General features: G+C 37.8%; 1 protein-coding gene across 1 annotated transcript in view; it reads right to left on the minus strand.

The window, feature by feature from the left end:
- The window catches only part of LOC119529485 (UDP-glucuronosyltransferase 2A3-like), a 46172-nt gene that overhangs the window by 18121 nt on the left and 5942 nt on the right, over nucleotides 1–22109 (minus strand). The window contains exon 2 of the mRNA XM_037829926.1: nucleotides 9670–9818. Coding sequence (XP_037685854.1) covers nucleotides 9670–9818 — 149 coding nt within the window. The remainder of the gene's footprint in view (nucleotides 1–9669; nucleotides 9819–22109) is intronic.

A 22109-nucleotide genomic window follows, 5' to 3' on the forward strand; every position in this document is an offset into this window, starting at 1 on the left:
AGCCAGCTTCTCTGCTTTCTTGATTGTTCCTTAATTGCCCTCAACTTCTGGTCTCTTAGCATTTCAATAGCTCATTAGATCTGCAAGGACTGTAAAAGTACATATTGTGCCACCCCTTTTTTTTTACTCTTTTTTCTTTTTTTCTAAAACAATTACTCTAGGAAGCCCACTACAGGAAGCCTCAAAGACTTGCAATTTGGGCCCAGGCAAGAGCAGAGCTAAGATAGCTCTAAGAGACAAAGCAATAAGTCTAGTAGCAGAGAAAATTCTCTAAACACCTTAATTTCCCAGCCCTTTTAGGAACTCAGATCCCAGGGGTTGGAATTCAGAAACTAGCTTCAGTCAGACATTTCCCCAAAAGGATTAGGGTGACCTGGAGAACTAAAGGCTCCATGCATCCTTACACTGGAAGAGGAACTGTGGGCTGGCAAATGCCACCTGCTGGATAGCATAGGACAAGAACAGAGTGTAAAGGCCTCACAGGTGGGACTCATTCTCAAGGAAACTCCATACCCTCCTCTTGAGACCTGGGCCTCTCTGGACTAGGAAAATCTGAATGGGGCTGACCATATGGAGGAGATCACCACACAAAAAGGCTATATAGAGGCAGGACAAGAAACAGAAAAACAAGAAGTGAAAAACCCTGATCAACTAAACAGAATCTAAGTTAAAGGTCTACAGTAAGCTGAACTAAACACAAAGCATTAGAGAACAAAGCCAACCAACAAGAAAATCCTAGGTAAAAGTGAAAACAGGCTCCAGCATAAACTAATCAAGAAAGTCAGATGCCTAGAGAGCTTAAGATAATGAGCCATGCTAGGAAACACGAAAACATGGATCAGCCAAAGGAACAAACTAATAGTTCAACTGAGATACAGGAGGTGAAGAAATTTTGCTAAATCAAATCAGTGAACTGAAGGAAGAACTAATTGAAGATGCTCAAACAAATCTAAATCAATTCAAAAACCAATTCAATGAACTCAGGGAAGACATAGCAAAAGAGATGAAGGATATAAGAAGGACACTGAATGACCATAAGGAAGAATTCATAAAATTGAAAAAGCAAATGACAGAACTTATGGGAATGAAGGGCATACTGGAGGAGATGAAAAAGACAATGGAGGGATGCAACCATAGACTTGAACAGGCAGAATAAAGGATCAGTGAATTGGAAGGCCAGAACTCTGAATTCACAGGCAAGAAAGAACAGATGTTGAAAAGAATGGAAAAATATGAGCAGCATCTTAGGGAGTTGAGTGACAACATGAAACACACAAACATGTGTGTTATGGGTGTCCCAGAAGAAGAAGAAAGGGGAAAGAGGGCAGAAGGAATAATAGAAGAAAGAATCACTGAAAATTTCCCAATTCTTATGAAAGACAGAAAATTAGAGATTCAAGAAGTACACCACACCCCAAACAGAATAGACCCCAATAGACCTACTCCAGACATTTACTGATCAGATTGTCCAATGTCAAAGACAAAGAGAGAATTCTGAAAGCAGCTAGAGAAAAGCAATACATCATAAACAAGGGTAGCTTGATAAGACTATGTAGATTTTTCTGCACAAACCATGGAGGGGAGAAGACAGTGGTACAATATATTTAACATACTGAAAGAGAAGAACTGCCAACCAAGAATTTTATATCCAGTAAAACTGTCCTTCAAAACTGAGGGAGAGATTAAAATATTTTCAGACAAACAGATACTGAGAGAGTTCATTAATACGAGACCAACAATACAAGAAACTAAAAGGAGTGCTACAGGCTGATAGGAAAAGACAAGAGAAAAAGTTTTGTCAAAGACTGTAGAAATGAAGATTATCAGAAAGGGTAAAAATAGAGAGAGGAAAAAATAAGACGTGACATATAATATCCAAAAGAGAAAATGACAGAAGGAAATATTGTCCTTACAGTAATAACACTAAATTTTAATGGATTAAACTCCCCAATAAAAAGACATAGACTGGCAGATGGATTAAGAAGCAAGAGCCATCTATATGCTGTCTACAAGAACTCACCTTAGACACAAGGACAAAAATAGACTCAAAGTGAAAAGGTGGAAAAAGATATTTCATGCAAACTTGAACCAGAAAAAAGTGGGAGTAGCTATATCAATATCAGACAAAACAGACTTCCAAAGTAAAATAATTAAAAGAGACAAAGAAGAACACTGTATATTAATAGAAGGGTCAATTCATCAAGAAAAAATAAGAATCATAAATATTTATGCACCAAGCAGAGTGCCCAAGAACTCATGATGCAGGCACTGAGAACACTGAAAGGAGAAGTAGATAACTCCACAATGTTATTTGGAGACTTCAATACACCTCACTCATCAATGGATGGAACATATAGACAGAGGATCAACAAGGAAATGGAGATGTTGAATTGTATGATAAATGAAGTACTTGACAGACATTTATAGAACACTACACCCCACAACAGCAAGATATACATTTTCCTTGGGTGCTCATGGAACATTCTCTAGGATAGACCACATCCTGGGTGGTCGAAGCAAGCCTTAACAAATTTAAAAATAATGATATTATAAAAAACAGTATCTCAGATCATAATGGAATGAAGCTGGAATTAAATAACAGGCAGAAGATTGTAAAATTCACAAATATAGGGAGACTAAACAACATGCTCTTAGAAAATCAGTGGGTAAAGGAAGAAATTACAAGAGAAATTAGTAAATAACTCGAGGCAAATGTCAATGAAAACACAACGTATCAATCCTTATGGGATGCAGCAAAGGTGGTGCTGAGGGGGAATTTATTGCCTTAAATGCCAATATTGAAAGAGTAAAGGAAGCAAAAATTGAGGAATTAACTGTCTACCTGGAGGAACTAGAGAAAAAACAGCAAATAACCCCAAAGCAAACAAAAGGAGACAAATAACAAAAATCAGAGCAGAAATAAGTGAAACTGAGAACAGGAAAACAATAGTTTCAATCAACAAAATCGGAAGCTGGTTCTTCAAGAAAATCAGCAAAATTGATGGAGCCCTAGCTGGGCTAACAAAAAAAAAAAAGAGTGGATGCAAATAAATGCAACCAGGAGCAGCAAAGGAAACATAACTATCCACCCTGCAGAAATAAAGGAGATAATGAAGATACTATGAGCAACAATATGCTAATAAACTGGACAACATACATGAAATGGACAACTTCCCAGAAAAGCATTAACAACCAACATTGACCCAAGAAGAAATAGAGGACCTCAACAAACCAACCACAAGCAAAGTGATTGAGTCAGTCATCAAAAAGCTCCCAAAAAAGAAAAGCCCAGGACCAGATAGCTTCACATGTGAATTCTACCAAGCATTCAAAAAAGGAATTAATACCAATGCTGCTCAAACTTTTCAAAAAAATTGTAGAGGATGGAAAGCTACCCAACTCATTCTATGAAACCAACATCACCCTAATACCAAAATCAGACAAAGATAGTACAAAAAAAAAAAGAAAATTATAGGCCATTCTCTTTAATAAATATAGATGCAAAAATACTCAACAAAATTCTCACAAATTGAATTCAGTAGCACATTAAAAGATTTATACACCATGACCAAGTGGGATTTATCCCAGGTATGCAAGGCTGGTTCAACATAAGAAAATCAATTAATGTAATACAGCACATCAATCAATCAAAGCAAAAGAACCACATGATCATCTCTATTGAGGCAGAAAAGGCATTTGACAAAATTCAACATCCTTTCTTGATGAAAACACTCCAAAGGGTAGGAATAGAAGGGAATTTTCTCAAGGTGATAAAGGCAATATATGAAAAACACACAGCTAACATCATACTCAATGGGAACAGAATGAAAACTTTCCCTCTAAGATCAGGAAGAAGACAGGGATGCCCACTGCCACTACTGTTATTCAACATTGTGCTGGAACTTCTAGCTAGAGCAATCAGGCAAGAAAAAGAAATAAAAGGCATCCAAATTGGAGAGGAATACATAAAACTTTCACTGTTTGCAGATCATATGATATTATATGTAGAAATTCCAGAAAAATATACAGCAAAGCTATTAGAACTAATCAGTGGATACAGCAAAGTGGCAGGCCACAAGATCACACAAAAATCTGTAGTGTTCTTATACAGAAGTAATGTGCAACAAGAGGAAGAAAGAAAAAAATATTCCTTTTACAATAGCCACCAAAGGAATCCAGTATTTAGGAATAAACTTAACAAAGGCCACAAAAGACTATACAAAGAAAATTACAGGAAACTGCTAAAAGAAATCAAACAGGACCTAAAAAAATGGAAGAACATACTGTGTTCATGGATTGGAAGACTAAATATAATGAAGATGTCAACTTTACCTAAACTGATTTATAGATTCAATGCAATACCAATTAAAATCCCAACAACTTACTTTGCAGGAATAGGAAAACCAATAACCAAATTCATTTGGAAGGGCAAGGTGACCCATATAGCCAAAAAGATCTTGAGGAAGGGAAACAAAGTTGGAAGCCTCACACTTCCTGACTTTGAAGCATATTAGAAAGCTGCAGTGCTCAAAACAGCATGGTACTGGCATAAGGACAGAGAAATTGACCAATGGAATCAAACTGAGTGTTCAGAAATAGTCTCTTGCATCTATGGACAATTGAACTTTGATAAGGCATTCAAGTCAAAGTAACATGGACAGAGCAGCCTCTTCAATAAATGGTGTTTGGAGGACTGGATATCCATTTCTGAAAGAATGAAAGAGGCCTCCTACCTCACACCTTATATAAAAATGGACTCCAACTGAATCAAAGACCTAAACATAAGTGCTGAGACCATAAGACTCTTAGAAGAAAATGTAGGGCAATATCTTAAAGATCTTGTGACAGGAGGTGGTTTCCTAAACCTTACACCCAGAGTGCCAGCAAACAAAGAACAAATAGACAAATGGGATCTCCTCAAAATCAAACACTTTTGTACATCAAAGGACTTTGTAACATAAATAAAAAGGCAGCCTTCAAAATGGGAGACAATATTTGGAAACCACATATCAGATAAGGGTTTAATATTCTGAATATAAAAAAAAATCCTACAACTCAACAACAGAAAGAGAAACAATCCAATTAAAAAATGGGCAAAAGACATGGAGAGACACTTTTCTGAAGAGGAAATACAAACGGCTCAAAAAACGTATGAAAAAATGCTCAACTTCACTGACTATTAGGGAAATGCAAATCAAAACCACAATGAGATATCATCTCATACCTATCAGAATGGCCATTATCCAAAAAACAGAAAATTACATGTGCTGGAGAGCATGTGGAGAAAGAGGCAAACTTATTCCGTGTTGGTGGGAATGTAGAATGGTGCAACCACTTTGGAAGACAGTGTGGAGGTTCCTCAGGAGGCTAAGTATAGATCTGCCATATGACCAACTATTCCATTGCTAGGTATATACTCAAAGGAACTGAAAGTTAGGACACAAACAAACATTTGTAAACTGATGTTTACTGCAGCATTATTCACTACTGCCAAGAGATGGAAGCAGCCCAAATGTTCATCAACAGATGAGTGGATAAACAAACTGTGGTATATACACATAATGGAATATTATGCAGCTGTAAGACAGAACAAAGACATGGAACATATAATAACATGGATGAACCTTGAGGACATTATGTTGAATGAAGTTCACCAGAAACAAAAGGACAAACACTGTATGGTCTCACTAACATGAAATAACACTAATGAGCAAACTTTGAGAATTAAAAGCTGATAAAACAGGCTACCAGGAGATGGAATGAGGGTAGATATCAGGCATTTGATGCTGAAGGGCTACAGAACTCTTCAGCAGGATTGATTGTATAAATCCAGACACAGATAGCATAATACTGTGTGATGGTAGCACAATATTGTAAGTATAAGGAACAAAGAAAAATGTGTGAGTAAAGCTGAAAGAGGTGGGATAGGGGAATGTATGATACCAGAGATAAAGATAGATGATGAAGACTGGACTGTACAACTTGGCAAAAACTGGAGTGGCCAATGACTGTTTCTAAATGCACAAATATAAAAATATTCTCACATGTGGGAGAACAAATGAATGTCAACCATGCAGAGTGTTGAATAAAGGGTGGTATTTGGGAAAAAATATAATCAAAGCAAACTGGAGCCTGTAGTCAACAGTAACATTGCAATATGCTTCCATTAAATGTAACAAATGCAATATACCACAGTTAAATGTGTATGAGAGGGAGATATAAGGGAGGGATATGGGATTCTTGGTAGTGGTGTTGTATTCTGTCCTTACTATTATATTTTATTGTATGACATTTTTATTTTTATTTTTATTATCTTCTTTGTTATTCACCAAAAAAAGTCTTTTTCATAATAATCAATATGTCTAAGTATTAAGTATGGTGATACATGTGCAAATATGTGATGATGCCATAAACAACTGATTATACACTATGTATGGTTGTATATTATGTGAATAGATCTCTATAAAATTGTAGGAAAAAATATAAATATGGGTAAAAGTGCTGGAGAAAACATGGAGAGAGAGTGTACCTATTTATTGTTGATGAGGAGGCAGAATGGTGTAGCCTTCCCAGAGGACACTGTGGTGGCTCCACAAAAAGCTAAGTATGTGGGGCCATAAGGTTCTGCAACCTCATTATGGGGTATATATTTGGAAGATCCAAGATAGAGACATAAATGGACATTTGCACATAGATGTTTATGGAGGCAGTATTCATGATTTGCAGTGGGTGGAGGTGGCCTAAGGGAACACTGACTGAGGAACAGAATGGTGAACTGTGGTGTATGCATACAATGGAATATTGAGCAAGTTCGAGAAGGAGTGAAGTTGTGAGCCATGCAATGAGGTGAATGGATCCTGTAGACAGCGTGTTGAGTGAAGTACGCCAGTAACCAAGGCAAACCCTATAATGCCTCACCAATATGGACTAACTACAATGTGTAAACTCAGAATTGAATCTTAGAGCACAGCCTAACAGGGAAATGATTATTGAAATGGTTCCTAGATTGTAAGCTCTCATAGCAGTCAAATTTATTCCTGAATTGTAATGGCTATCTCCAAACTCTGAGCTGCTGATCCTTTAGTGTATAACTAATTGGACTCTGGAACATTGGGTATCTGGTGACACACGAAACTCAGAGCTAGAGCTTGGCAGATATGAATACCAGTATTAATGCATACAGCAACTGTTAAAGAAAAAAAAAAAAGGAAAAGCCTGAAATAGAGCACAGACTTCAATTAGAGATATGAATGAAGCAGATCTGGTTAAGACTAGAGCTAATTGGGCCAAAGGGTAAAGATCAAAACTGACTGTGTGTTAAAACTTCAACTTCCATGTGAGATCAAGGAAGAGATGTTTATTTGGTGTAGGATCTATATTTTCAAACAATATAACTTCTACAGACAGTTTGTTGAAACACCACAATTACATGGAACTTTGAACATGAAGTGAGCTATGGTGGGTCTTTCAGATTAGAATGAAGTAGCAACACATCTTAACGTAATTTGAGTGGAGTATAAAAATATATATTCAGGGATCCCCAGAGTTCCTGGGGGAGGATGCAGAGGTGTTGGACTTCCTCACCTGGATTGCTGTTGATGTTCTCACAAACATCGGGGACTGACGGCTTGATGTGCTGGGCCCTCTGTCTTGTGGCTGACCCGTATGAAGCTTGTTGCTGCAAGGAGTGGTTAAACCTGCTTATAATTGTGCCTTAGTCTCCCCCTGACTGCCTCTTTGTTGCTCAGATGTGACCCTCTCTCTCTAAGCCACCTTGACAGGTGATCTCACTGCCCTCCCCTCTATGTGGGACCTGACTACCAGAGGTGTAAATCTCCCTGGCAGTGCAGGATATGACTCCCGGGGATAAATCTGGACCCAGCATCATGGGATTGAGAACATCTTTTTGACCAAAAGGAAGATGAGAAATGAAACGAAATAAAGCTTTAGTGGCTGAGAGATTTCAAATGGAGTCAAGAGGTCACTCTGGTGGATATCTTACACATTATCTAGATAACACTTTTTAGGTTTTAATATATTGGAATAGCTAGAAGTAAATATCTGAAACTACCAAACTCCAACCTGGTAGCCTTGACTCTTGAAGATGATTTATAACAATGTAGCTTACAAGGGGTGACAGTATGATTGTGAAAACCTTGTGGATCGCACTCCCTTTATCCAGTGTATGGAAGGAGGAGTAGAAAAATGGGAACAAATACTACATGAAAAATAGGGTGGGATTGGGGAGGACGATTTGGGTGTTCTTTTTTATTTTTAATTTTTATTCTTAATCTGATTCCTTTGGGGGAAAGGAAACTGTTCAAAAATAGATTGGGGCGATGAATGCACAACTACAGGATGGTACTTTGAAAAGTGGATTGCACACCGTGGATGATTGTATGGTATGTAAATATAACTCAATAAAACTAAATTAAAAAAAAAAAGGCAATCCATTTCTGGTATTTTGTATAATGGCAGCATTAGCAAACTAGAACAAGGTTGAAGGAAATGCATAGCAGTGTGTAACAAGAGATGATCTAGATAGCCATGATAATGTCACATCTCTTTATCTCTAGTTGGATAGTGATTCATTATCTCCTGTAATACCAACTGTGAATAGAGTTTGTTTTACAACTATGACTTCACCAGTAAGGAAAGGATATTCAGAATCCTCAAATGAAACCTCATACATCACTATTCATCAGATCATAAAAGGAAATAAAGACCTCTCCTGGGAACATTTAACCTGATATATTCCTAAAGAGATTTTGCTCATTTTCCCACAGCCCAAGTAAATAAGGTCTGTATTCTTACTATCTATTGTTCAGTATTCTTATCATACTTATCTATTATTCTCTTTGATTTTCAGTACTGTTACTGTCCAGCATACCTGGCATCTTACATTTATACTTTGGTGTATAGCACAAAATTTTCTTTTTCACTACAAAAAATCACAATGATAACAAGAGCCAATCCTGCATTTGAGTCTCTCATTTCTATGAATTGTACTTTACACTGAAAAATCTATTTCTATAGCTCTCTGCTGAGACTGAGACCTTATACTATCCGATTAGTGTATTGAAAACTTCCCCTGAAAATTGCATTGTTGCCTACAGTGATTAGGTCCAAAATGAACTCATCATCCTCAGCTCAAAGTTTTTCCACCAAGTGCTTCTTATCTCAGTAAAATTCATCAGTGTCCAAATATCCTCCACAATGGAAATTCAGGAATTCTCACAGAATCCATATCCACCCTAAACACTTAGATCCTATTATGCACCATTCTGTGGATTTAACCCAAGTTCTTATGAAAGCAACTTTATCTTTTCTCTACCAAAGTAAATGGCCTTGTTCAGAACTCTGTCATGCTTGTTAGTCTCCCAGTTTTCTGTAGCTCTAGTTTCCTGGCCCTCCCATCCATTACCTGAATGATAGCCACAGGACATTTTTAACAATGTTCATGTCATTCTTCTGTTAACATTCCAATGTAAGGACCAACATACTCAATATTGCTCATAAAAACAGCTGTGACCTGGAAAATATAACTGGAATTGCAATCTAAATTTACCTAACCATATACCTGTTATCGAGGCAGTGCACTTTAAAAGAAAATAAGGATCAGGTATGGTGTCCTAAGGTAAATAAACTCCTCCTATATAATAGACTTACCTTCGGTAAAGGCTTGGCAGGCTTGCAATGCAATCCTCCAACAAACTCAAAATTAGGTAAGTATGGACGAGGAATATCAAAATCCCAATATGTTCGGATTAGCCAAATTTCAGCTTTCCCCACAGTCTCACACAATGTAGTGGGCCTTCCTGGAGTAAATGAAGAATTGTGGGTAGGAGAATTAGCATAAAAGATAAACAGGGAAAATGGTACCACTAATTTTCTGATATGCTGGGAAAGGAAAATCAATTTGTATCCTCAAGAAATTCATGGATTCTAGATGTCAAAAACAAAAGTGCATTAGAGGTCTACTAAGGAAACAATGAAAAAAGGAATGTAAATAGGAAAGAAAGAAAGGCAGAGGGAAACAAGATGAAAAAGAGAAAAAAGAAAGAAAAATTTGAAGAATAAAGGAAGGATGGAAGGAAGGAAGACAGGAAGTAGGCAGGAAGTAGGAAGATGGAAGGCAGTGAAAGAGAAAAAGATTGAGAGAAAAGGAAGGACAGGAGAGAGGGAGGGAGAAAGGAATTTTGGGTAGAGAATTGCTATATGTAAGTGTACTGTTAACACAGTAAGTTCAATCAAAATTTAACCGCAACTCCAAGATGCTGATGAATTTATTACTCATTTTTTTTTGGTCTTTGGTTAAATTACAGATGATAGATCAGTCCCAACATATCTGTACCAAATAAACTCTCAGTAACTTTTAGTCCCCAGCAAGGAATATGCTTGCTTCACATATTTGAAATTCCAACCACTAAGAGTCCCTACTTTATCTTCCTTAGTCAATTCCATCATTTTTATTGTAGGGCCACTATTTTCTTAGTAACAAGTCCCTGTGTAATTCACACCTATGTTGACATTCATTTGGAATTTAAAGTATACATGAACATACAATTGTCACATGCTTACTTTAATTTTGTTTTCAAATGATGTTTTTTAAAGAGGAACAGATTCTACGTATTATTCTTGGGAATTATGTACAAAATAACTACATTTACAAATTACCAGTTAAATTATTTCAATATGCAGAAAGCATATTTTGCAACTGAGATGAAAAAAGAAAGGCTCATGCCTCACTAATATGGACTAACTACAATGTGTAAACTCAGAATTGAATCTTAGAACATAGCCTAACGTGGACACAATAATTGTAATAGTCCCAAGATTGTAAGCTCTTACAGAAGTTAACTCTGTCCCTGAATTGTAAGGCCTATCTCTAAACTTTAAGATGCTGATCCCCTAGCATATGTTGTCACAAACATTGGGACTGGCAGTTTGATGTGCTGAGCCCTCAAGCATGGGACTTGCCCTTATGAAGCTCATTACCACAAAGGAAAGTCTAAAGTTGTATGTAATGGTGCCTAAGAGTCTCCCCCTGAGTACCTCTTTGTTGCTCAGATGTGGCCCTCTCTCTCTCTAACTGAGCCATCTCGACAGGTGAACTTGCTGCCCTCCCCTCTACGTGGGACCCGACTCTCAGGGTTGTAAATCTCCCTGGCAACGCAGAGTATGACTCCCGGGGATGAATGTGGACCCGGCATCGTGGGACTGAGAGTATCTTCTTGACCAAAAGGGGGATGCAAAATGAGACGAAATAGTTTCAGTGGCTGAGAGATTCCAAATGGAGTTGAGAGGTCACTCTGGTGGACATTCTTATGCACTATATAGATAACACCTCTTAGGCTTTAATGTATTGGAATAGCTAGAAGTAAATACCTGAAACTACCAAACTCCAACCCAGCAGTCTGGACTCCTGAAGACAATTATATAATAATGTGGATTACAAGGGGTGACAGTGTGATTGTGAAGACCGTGTGGATCACACCCCCTTTATCTAGTGTATGGATGAGTGGAGGAATGGGGATAAAAACTAAAGGACAAATGGGGTGGGATGGGGGGATGATTTGGGTGTTTTTTTTCACTTTTATTTTTTATCTTGTTCTGGTTCTTTCTGATGTAAGGAAAATGTTCAGAGATAGACTGTGGTGTTGAACGCATAACTATGTTATCATACTGTGGACAATGGATTGTATATCATGGATGATTGTATGGTGTGTGAATGTATTTCAATAAAACTGAATTTAATAAAAAAAAAAAAAAAGAAAGGCTCATTTGAGGATCACATAAATGCCATAAGAATAGCAACTTTATTAGAGTCATCACATTTTAGTGTTACATAATCCAATAACTTATTTTGGAAAGACAAAATTGTGCCTAAGGACACTAAGAATGAGATTGTTAGAGATTGGATAAGAACCAATTTAACAGCCTCAGAGTCAATATATTTACATCCTCAAGATATTTTGATCTATGTATCTGACATCATTTTGTGATTTTCAGTCTTCTGGTGATTTTGGTGTACATGAAATTTAGATTTCATTTTATGAAAGACCAACCTTAAAGCATTATCCAGATTTCTGTATTAAAGCAGCCATTCACAATGACAATTATGATGATGATCAAAATAGGAAAGAATGAAATTGCAGAGAGCATATAAAAGTTGATAAATTCGAGGCGGGGCAAGATGGCAGACTGGTGAGCTGTAGGTTTTGGTTGCTCCTCCAGGAAAGTAGGTAGAGAGCCAGGAACTGCGTGGACTGGACACCACAGAGCAATCTGTCTTTGGGCATACTTCATACAACACTCATGAAAATGTCGAACTGCTGAGATCAGCGAAATCTGTAAGTTTTTGCAGCCAGGGGACCCGCGCCCCTCCCTGCCAGGCTCAGTCCCGTGGGAAGAGGGGCTGCCAGCTCCGGGAAGGAGAAGGGAGACCTGCAGTGGTAGCCCTTCTCTGAAACTCATTCTACTGATTCAAACTCCAACCATAGATAGACTGAGACCAGACACCAGAGAATCTGAGAGCTGCCAGCCCAGCAGAGAGGAGACAGGCATAGGAAAAAAAAAATAACATGAAAAACTCCAAAATAAAAGCAGAGGATTTTTGGAGTTCTGGTGAACACAGAAAGGGGAAGGGCGGAGCTCAGGCCTTGAGGCACATATGCAAATCCCGAAGAAAAGCTGATCTCTCTGCCCTGTGGACCTTTCCTTAATGGCCCTGGTTGCTTTGTCTATTAGCATTTCAATAACCCATTAGATCACTGAGGAGGGCCGGTTTTTTTTTTTTTTTTTTTTTTTAATCCTTTCTTCTTTTTCTAAAACAATTACTCTAAGAAGCCCAATACAGAAAGCTTCAAAGAATTGCAGTTTGGGCACGTCAAGTCAAGAGCAGAACTAAGAGAGCTCTGAGACAAAAGGCAATAATCCAGTGGCTGAGAAAATTCACTAAACACCACAACTTCCCAAGAAAAGGGGGGTGTCCGCTCAAGCCACCATCCTGGTGGACAGGAAACACTCCTGCCCATCGCCAGCCCCATAGCCCAGAGCTGCCCCAGACAACCCAGTGTGACGGAAGTGCTTCAAATAACAGGCACACACCACAAATCTGGGCGTGGACATTAGCCTTCCCTGCAACCTCAGCTGATTGTCCCAGAGCTGGGAAGGTGGAGCAGTGTGAATTAACAAAGCCCCATTCAGCCATCATTTGAGCAGACTGGGAGCCTCCCTACACAGCCCAGCAGCCCAGAACTGCCCTGGGGGGACGGGACTCACCTGTGACATAGCACAGTCATCCCTCAACAGAGGACCCGGGGTGCACGGCCTGGAAGAGGGGCCCACTTGCAAGTCTCAGGAGCTATACGCCAATACCAAAGACTTGTGTGTCAGTGGCAGAGACAAACTGTGGCAGGACTGAACTGAAGGATTAGACTATTGCAGCAGCTTTAAAACTCTAGGATCATCAGGGAGATTTGATTGTTAGGGCCACCCCCCCTCCCCAACTGCCCAGAAACACGCCCCACATACAGGGCAGGCAACACCAACTACACACGCAAGCTTGGTACACCAATTGGGCCCCACAAGACTCACTCCCCCACTCACCAAAAAAAAGGCTAAGCAGGGGAGAGCTGGCTTGTGGAGAACAGGTGGCTCGTGGACGCCACCTGCTGGTTAGTTAGAGAAAGTGTACTCCACGAAGCTGTAGATCTGATAAATTAGAGATAAGGACTTCAATAGGTCTACAAACCCTAAAAGAACCCTATCAAGTTCAGCAAATGCCACGAGGCCAAAAACAACAGAAAAGTATAAAGCATATGAAAAAAACAGATGATATGGATAACCGAAGCCCAAGCACCCAAATCAAAAGACCAGAAGAGACACAGCACCTAGAGCAGCTACTCAAAGAACTAAAGATGAACAATGAGACCATAGTACGGGATATGAAGGAAATCAAGAAGACTCTAGAAGAGCATAAATTAAAAAATGGATGATCTTATGGAATTAAAGAAACTGTTGACCAAATTAAAAACATTCTAGACACTCATAGTACAAGACTAGAGGAAGTTGAACAACGAATCAGTGACCTGGAAGATGACAGAATGGAAAATGAAAGCATAAAAGAAAGAATGGGGAAAAAAATTGAAAAAATCGAAATGGACCTCAGGGATATGATAGATAATATGAAACGTCCAAATAAAAGACTCATTGGTGTCCCAGAAGGGGAAGAAAAGGGTAAAGGTCTAGGAAGAGTATTCAAAGAAATTGTTGGGGAAAACTTCCCAAATCTTCAAAACAACATAAATACACAAATCATAAATGCTCAGCGAACTCCAAATAGAATAAATCCAAATAAACCCACTCCGAGACATATACTGATCACAGTGTCAAACACAGAAGAGAAGGAGCAAGTTCTGAAAGCAGCAAGAGAAAAGCAATTCACCACATACAAAGGAAACAGCATAAGACTAAGTAGTGACTACTCAGCAGCCACCATGGACGCAAGAAGGCAGTGGCACGATATATTTAAAATTCTGAGTGAGAAAAACTTCCAGCCAAGAATACTTTATCCAGCAAAGCTCTCCTTCAAATTTGAGGGAGAGCTTAAATTTTTCACAGACAAACAAATGCTGAGAGAATTTGCTAACAAGAGACCTGCCCTACTGGAGATACTCAAGGGAGCCCTACAGACAGAGAAACAAAGACAGGACAGAGAGACTTGGAGAAAGGTTCAGTACTAAAGAGATTTGGTATGGGTACAATAAAGGATATTAATAGACAGAGGGAAAAATATGGCAAACATAAACCAAAGGATAAGATGGCCGATTCAAGAAATGCCTTCACGGTTTTAACGTTGAATGTAAATGGATTAAACTCCCCAATTAAAAGATATAGATTCGCAGAATGGATCAAAAAAAATGAACCATCAGTATGTTGCATACAAGAGACTCATCTTAGACACAGGGACACAAAGAAACTGAAAGTGAAAGGATGGAAAAAAATATTTCATGCAAGCCACAGCCAAAAGAAAGCAGGTGTATCAATATTAATCTCAGATAAAATAGACTTCAAATGCAGGGATGTTTTGAGAGACAAAGAAGGCCACTACATACTAATAAAAGGGGCAATTCAGCAAGAAGAAATAACAATCGTAAATGTCTATGCACCCAATCAAGGTGCCACAAAATACATGAGAGAAACACTGGCAAAACTAAAGGAAGCAATTGATGTTTCCATAATAATTGTGGGAGACTTCAACACATCACTCTCTCCTATAGATAGATCAACCAGACAGAAGACCAATAAGGACACTGAAAACCTAAACAATCTGATAAATGAATTAGATTTAACAGACATATACAGGACATTACATCCCAAATCACCAGGATACACATACTTTTCTAGTGCTCATGGAACTTTCTCCAGAATAGATCATATGCTGGGACATAAAACAAGCCTCAATAAAATTAAAAAGATTGAAATTATTCAAAGCACATTCTCTGACCACAATGGAATACAATTAGAAGTAAATAACCATCAGAGACTTAGAAAATTCACAAATACCTGGAGGTTAAACACCACACTCCTAAACAATCAGTGGGTTAAAGAAGAAATAGCAAGAGAAATTGCTAAATATATAGAGACGAATGAAAATGAGAACACAACATACCAAAACCTATGGGACGCAGCAAAAGCAGTGCTAAGGGGGAAATTTATAGCACTAAACGCATATATTAAAAAGGAAGAAAGAGCCAAAATCAAAGAACTAATGGATCAACTGAAGAAGCTAGAAAATGAACAGCAAACCAATCCTAAACCAAGTACAAGAAAAGAAATAACAAGGATTAAAGCAGAAATAAATGACATAGAGAACAAAAAAACAATAGAGAGGATAAATATCACCAAAAGTTGGTTCTTTGAGAAGATCAACAAGATTGACAAGCCCCTAGCTAGACTGACAAAATCAAAAAGAGAGAAGACCCATATAAACAAAATAATGAATGAAAAAGGTGACATAACTGCAGATCCTGAAGAAATTAAAAAAATTATAAGAGGATATTATGAACAACTTTATGGCAACAAACTGGATAATGTAGAGGAAATGGACAATTTCCTGGAAACATATGAACAACCTAGACTGATCAGAGAAGACATAGAAGACCTCAACCAACCCATCACAAGCAAAGAGATCCAATCAGTCATCAAAAATCTTCCCACAAATAAATGCCCAGGGCCAGATGGCTTCACAGGGGAATTCTACCAAACTTTCCAGAAAGAACTGACACCAATCTTACTCAAACTCTTTCAAAACATTGAAGAAAAGGGAACACTACCTAACTCATTTTATGAAGCTAACATCAATCTAATACCAAAACCAGGCAAAGATGTTACAAAAAAGGAAAACTACCGGCCAATCTCCCTAATGAATATAGATGCAAAAATCCTCAACAAAATACTTGCAAATCGAATCCAAAGACACATTAAAAAAATCATACACCATGACCAAGTGGGGTTCATTCCAGGCATGCAAGGATGGTTCAACATAAGAAAAACAATCAGTGTATTACAACACATTAACAAGTCAAAAGGGAAAAATCAATTGATCATCTCAATAGATGCTGAAAAAGCATTTGACAAAATCCAACATCCCTTTTTGATAAAAACACTTCAAAGGGTAGGAATTGAAGGAAACTTCCTCAACATGATAAAGAGCATATATGAAAAACCCACAGCCAGCATAGTACTCAATGGTGAGAGACTGAAAGCCTTCTCTCTAAGATCAGGAACAAGACAAGGATGCCCGCTGTCACCACTGTTATTCAACATTGTGCTGGAAGTGCTAGCCAGGGCAATCCGGCAAGACAAAGAAATAAAAGGCATCCAAATTAGAAAAGAAGAAGTAAAACTGTCATTGTTTGCAGATGATATGATCTTATATCTAGAAAACCCTGAGAAATCGATGATACAGCTACTAGAGCTAATAAACAAATTTAGCAAAGTAGCAGGATACAAGATTAATGCACATAAGTCAGTAATGTTTCTATATGCTAGAAATGAACAAACTGAAGAGACACTCAAGAAAAAGATACCATTTTCAATAGCAACTAAAAAAATCAAGTACCTAGGACTAAACTTAACCAAAGATGTAAAAGACCTATACAAAGAAAACTACATAACTCTACTAAAAGAAATAGAAGGGGACCTTAAAAGATGGAAAAATATTCCATGTTCAGGGATAGGAAGGCTAAATGTCATTAAGATGTCAATTCTACCCAAAGTCATCTACAGATTCAATGCAATCCCAATCAAAATTCCAACAACCTACTTTGCAGACTTGGAAAAGCTAGTTATCAAATTTATTTGGAAAGGGAAGATGCCTCGAATTGCTAAAGACACTCTAAAAAAGAAAAACAAAGTGGGAGGACTTACACTCCCTGACTTTGAAGCTTATTATAAAGCCACAGTTGCCAAAACAGCATGGTACTGGCACAAAGATAGACATATAGATCAATGGAATCGAATTGAGAATTCAGAGATAGACCCTCAGATCTATGGCCGACTGATCTTTGATAAGGCCCCCAAAGTCACTGAACTGAGCCATAATGGTCTTTTCAACAAATGGGGCTGGGAGAGTTGGATATCCATATCCAAAAGAATGAAGGAGGACCCCTACCTCACCCCCTACACAAAAATTAACTCAAAATGGACCAAAGATCTCAATATAAAAGAAAATACCATAAAACTCTTAGAAGATAATATAGGAAAACATCTTCAAGACCTTGTATTAGGCGGCCACTTCCTAGACTTTACACCCAAAGCACAAGCAACAAAAGAGAAAATAGATAAATGGGAACTCCTCAAGCTTAGAAGTTTTTGCACCTCAAAGGAATTTCTCAAAAAGGTAAAGAGGCAGCCAACTCAATGGGAAAAAATTTTTGGAAACCATGTATCTGATAAAAGACTGATATCTTGCATATACAAAGAAATCCTACAACTCAATGACAGTAGTACAGACAGCCCAATTATAAAATGGGCAAAAGATATGAAAAGACAGTTCTCTGAAGAGGAAATACAAATGGCCAAGAAACACATGAAAAAATGTTCAGCTTCACTAGCAATTAGAGAGATGCAAATTAAGACCACAATGAGATACCATCTAACACCGGTTAGAATGGCTGCCATTAAACAAACAGGAAACTACAAATGCTGGAGGGGATGTGGAGAAATTGGAACTCTTATTCATTGTTGGTGGGACTGTATAATGGTTCAGCCACTCTGGAAGTCAGTCTGGCAGTTCCTTAGAAAACTAGATATAGAGCTACCATTTGATCCAGCGATTGCACTTCTCGGTATATACCCGGAAGATCGGAAAGCAGTGACACGAACAGATATCTGCACGCCAATGTTCATAGCAGCATTATTCACAATTGCCAAGAGATGGAAACAACCCAAATGTCCTTCAACAGATGAGTGGATAAATAAAATGTGGTATATACACACGATGGAATACTACGCGGCAGTAAGAAGGAACGATCTGGTGAAACATATGACAACATGGATGAACCTTGAAGACATAATGCTGAGCGAAATAAGCCAGGCACAAAAAGAGAAATATTATATGCTACCACTAATGTGAACTTTGAAAAATGTAAAACAAATGGTTTATAATGTAGAATGTAGGGGAACTAGCAGTAGAGAGGAATTAAGGAAGGGGGAACAATAATCCAAGAAGAACAGATAAGCTATTTAACGTTCTGGGGATGCCCAGAAATGACTATGGTCTGTTAATTTCTGATGGATATAGTAGGAACAAGTTCACAGAAATGTTGCTATATTATGTAACTTTCTTGGGGTAAAGTAGGAACATGTTGGAAGTTAAGCAGTTATCGTACGTTAGTTGTCTTTTTCTTACCCCCTTGTTATGGTCTCTTTGAAATGTTCTTTTATTGTATGTTTGTTTTCTTTTTAACTTTTTTTTTTTCATACAGTTGATTTAAAAAAGAAGGGAAAGTTAAAAAAAAAAAAAAAGAAAAACAAGGAAAAAAAAAAAGATGTAGTGCCCCCTTGAGGAGCCTGTGGAGAATGCAGGGGTATTCGCCTACCCCACCTCCATGGTTGCTAACATGACCACAGACATAGGGGACTGGTGGTTTGATGGGTTGAGCCCTCTACCATAAATTTTACCCTTGGGAAGACGGTTGCTGCAAAGTAGAGGCTAGGCCTCCCTATATTTGTGCCTAAGAGTCTCCTCCTGAATGCCTCTTTGTTGCTCAGATGTGGCCCTCTCTCTCTGGCTAAGCCAACTTGAAAGGTGAAATCACTGCCCTCCCCCCTACGTGGGATCAGACACTCAGGGGAGTGAATCTCCCTGGCAACGTGGATTATGACTCCCGGGGAGGAATGTAGACCCGGCATCGTGGGACGGAGAACATCTTCTTGACCAAAAGGGGGATGTGAAAGGAAATGAAATAAGCTTCAGTGGCAGAGAGATTCCAAAACGAGCCGAGAGATCACTCTGGTGGGCACTCTTACGCACACTTTAGACAACCCTTTTTAGGTTCTAAAGAATTGGGGTAGCTGGTGGTGGATACCTGAAACTATCAAACTACAACCCAGAACCCATGAATCTCGAAGACAGTTGTATAAAAATGTAGCTTATGAGGGGTGACAATGGGATTGGGAAAGCCATAAGGACCAATCTCTACTTTGTCTAGTTTATGGATGGATGTGTAGAAAAGTAGCGGAAGGAAACAAACACAGAAAGGTACCCAGTGTTCTTTTTTACTTCAATTGCTCTTTTTCACTCTAATTATTATTCTTGTTATTTTTGTGTGTGTGCTAATGAAGGTGTCAGGGATTGATTTAGGTGATAAATGTACAACTATGTAATGGTACTGTAAACAATAGAAAGTACAATTTGTTTTGTATGACTGCGTGGTATGTGAATATATCTCAATAAAATGATGATTAAAAAAAAAAGTTGATAAATTCATAACAATTATTTGGAATAATATTCTATGAAACAAGAATGCCAACCTAAAATTTGTCATTAAATCTTTCCATATAACAATATTATTTGCATAAAATTTAATTATAAAAAAGATAATTATATATATATAATTCAAGCTATCAGCTCAATATTATTATTGAATGAATTAATTTCTTTGATCTTATGCAGTGAATCACATGAGATGGCTTTTAATTGCAAGAAATTTTTGAGGACAGCATCATTGAATGACCGAGTTCTTTACTGTAGGTGAGGCAAACTGGAGGGGAAACGTCAGTGGGTGACAGTTTTTATACCTTATAGGATGTGCCGGTTTGAATGTGTTATGTCCCCCAGAAAAGGCCATATTCTTTGATGCAATCTTGTGGGGCAGACAGAATAGTGGGGATTAAGTTGGAATGTTTGAATTAGGTTGTTTGCATGGAGATGCGCCCCACCCAACTGTAGATGATAACTGATGGGATACTCCCATAGAGGTGTTACCCCACCCATTCAGGGTGGGCCTTGATCAGTGGAGCCATATAAAACATGCTGACTCAAAGAGACTGAACGGAGGGCAGCTGTGAGTGATGTTTTGAAGAAGAGCAAGCTTGCTAGAGAGGAATGTCCTGGGAGAAAGCCATTTTGAAACCAGAACTTTGGAGCAGATGCCAGCCACGTGCCTTCCCAGCTAACAGAGGTTTTCCGGACACCATTTGCCATCCTCCAGTGAAGGTACCTGATTACTGATGTGTTACCTTGGACACTTTATGGCCTTAAGACTGTAACTGTATAGCCAAATAAATGCCCTTTTTATAAAAGCCAGTCCATCTCTGGTGTTTTGCATTCTGCAGCATTAGCAAACTAGAACATAGGATAATTCATATTCCTTTTTAGATGTCTACAGAAAACTCTTCTCATCTCCCTAAGTTATTATGTTCTTGCTGAAACCATGTTAAAAACTGAAATGTACAATTTTTGGATTGCTTTTTTTTAAAAAAAAAAAAAGTGTATTTCTTATTCTCTACTTCTCTTTAAGCTGCTCTTTGGCCAGAAGACAAATGTCCTTTCCTAACCTTATGGACAAAAAGTACACTCTAAGAGATGCCAGAATAATCACATATTCAGTTCCTGGATACCTGTATGACTTTATAAGCAGAACTTTCTGTCTTCCTTTGAATTGTTACATCGAGAGAAATACACTTCCATGCAGCTTAGAGCATGGTATTTGTTTTCTCTTTTCCACTGCAGCTTATAGTGCAAAGTTAAGTCTATTAATATTGGTGAGAAATGATATTAGCTCTAAACAGCATTATGCCAATGGATGTGCTTAGAAGAATGAAATTCTGTATATATTTTGAGAGTATAGCTGATATGAATTTCTGGTGAATTGTTTTCAGAGTAGGAGACAAAGATTCAGATGCATTTTTTTATGCATATTTTTCATGTGAGTATCTGGGAAGAAATGAGTTACCATGAAATCAAATGGTGAAGCTATCAAGAAGAACATGCTTGGTTTGGGGTTACAGCTGGAGCTCAGGTTTAAATAAGAAAATTATGAAATACAAGTCGACATCCAAATGGAGATGTGGAGTAGGCAGTTGGACTTATAAGGCTGCTGGGAAGGGGAGAACATGCCACAAAGAAATGCAAATTTTGGAGTCTTCAACTTACAATTATAATTAAACTGTTTAATTGGATGAGATCATGAAATTAATTGGTATAAATGGAGAACATAAATGTTTAAAAACAATAAACTGACCAATTCAAACTTAAAAAGCCGATAAGCTTAAGAATAGGATATGTACCCAATACATTCTACACTTTTCATATTATTAAGCAATATAGTAAAGAAGTCAGTTAACTCCAGGGATTTTTTAAATAATCAATGAGCAGTCACTAAAACAAGACATAAATCTTTAACAAGTAGATTGAAAACACTCAAAAATAAATGAATATTCAAATATTCCTAAAGAACATAATAAAGAAGCAAAGAACGTGAAAAATTTAAAGAGAAATAAAACATATAAAATAATTGTAAAAGTAAAATAAATCAGATAGCCCAATATATGTAAATAGATAACAATTCCCAAGTTAATGACATTGAACTCACATT

This window comes from Choloepus didactylus, chromosome 3, assembly GCF_015220235.1.
Source record: "Choloepus didactylus isolate mChoDid1 chromosome 3, mChoDid1.pri, whole genome shotgun sequence".
NCBI lineage: Eukaryota > Metazoa > Chordata > Mammalia > Pilosa > Megalonychidae > Choloepus > Choloepus didactylus.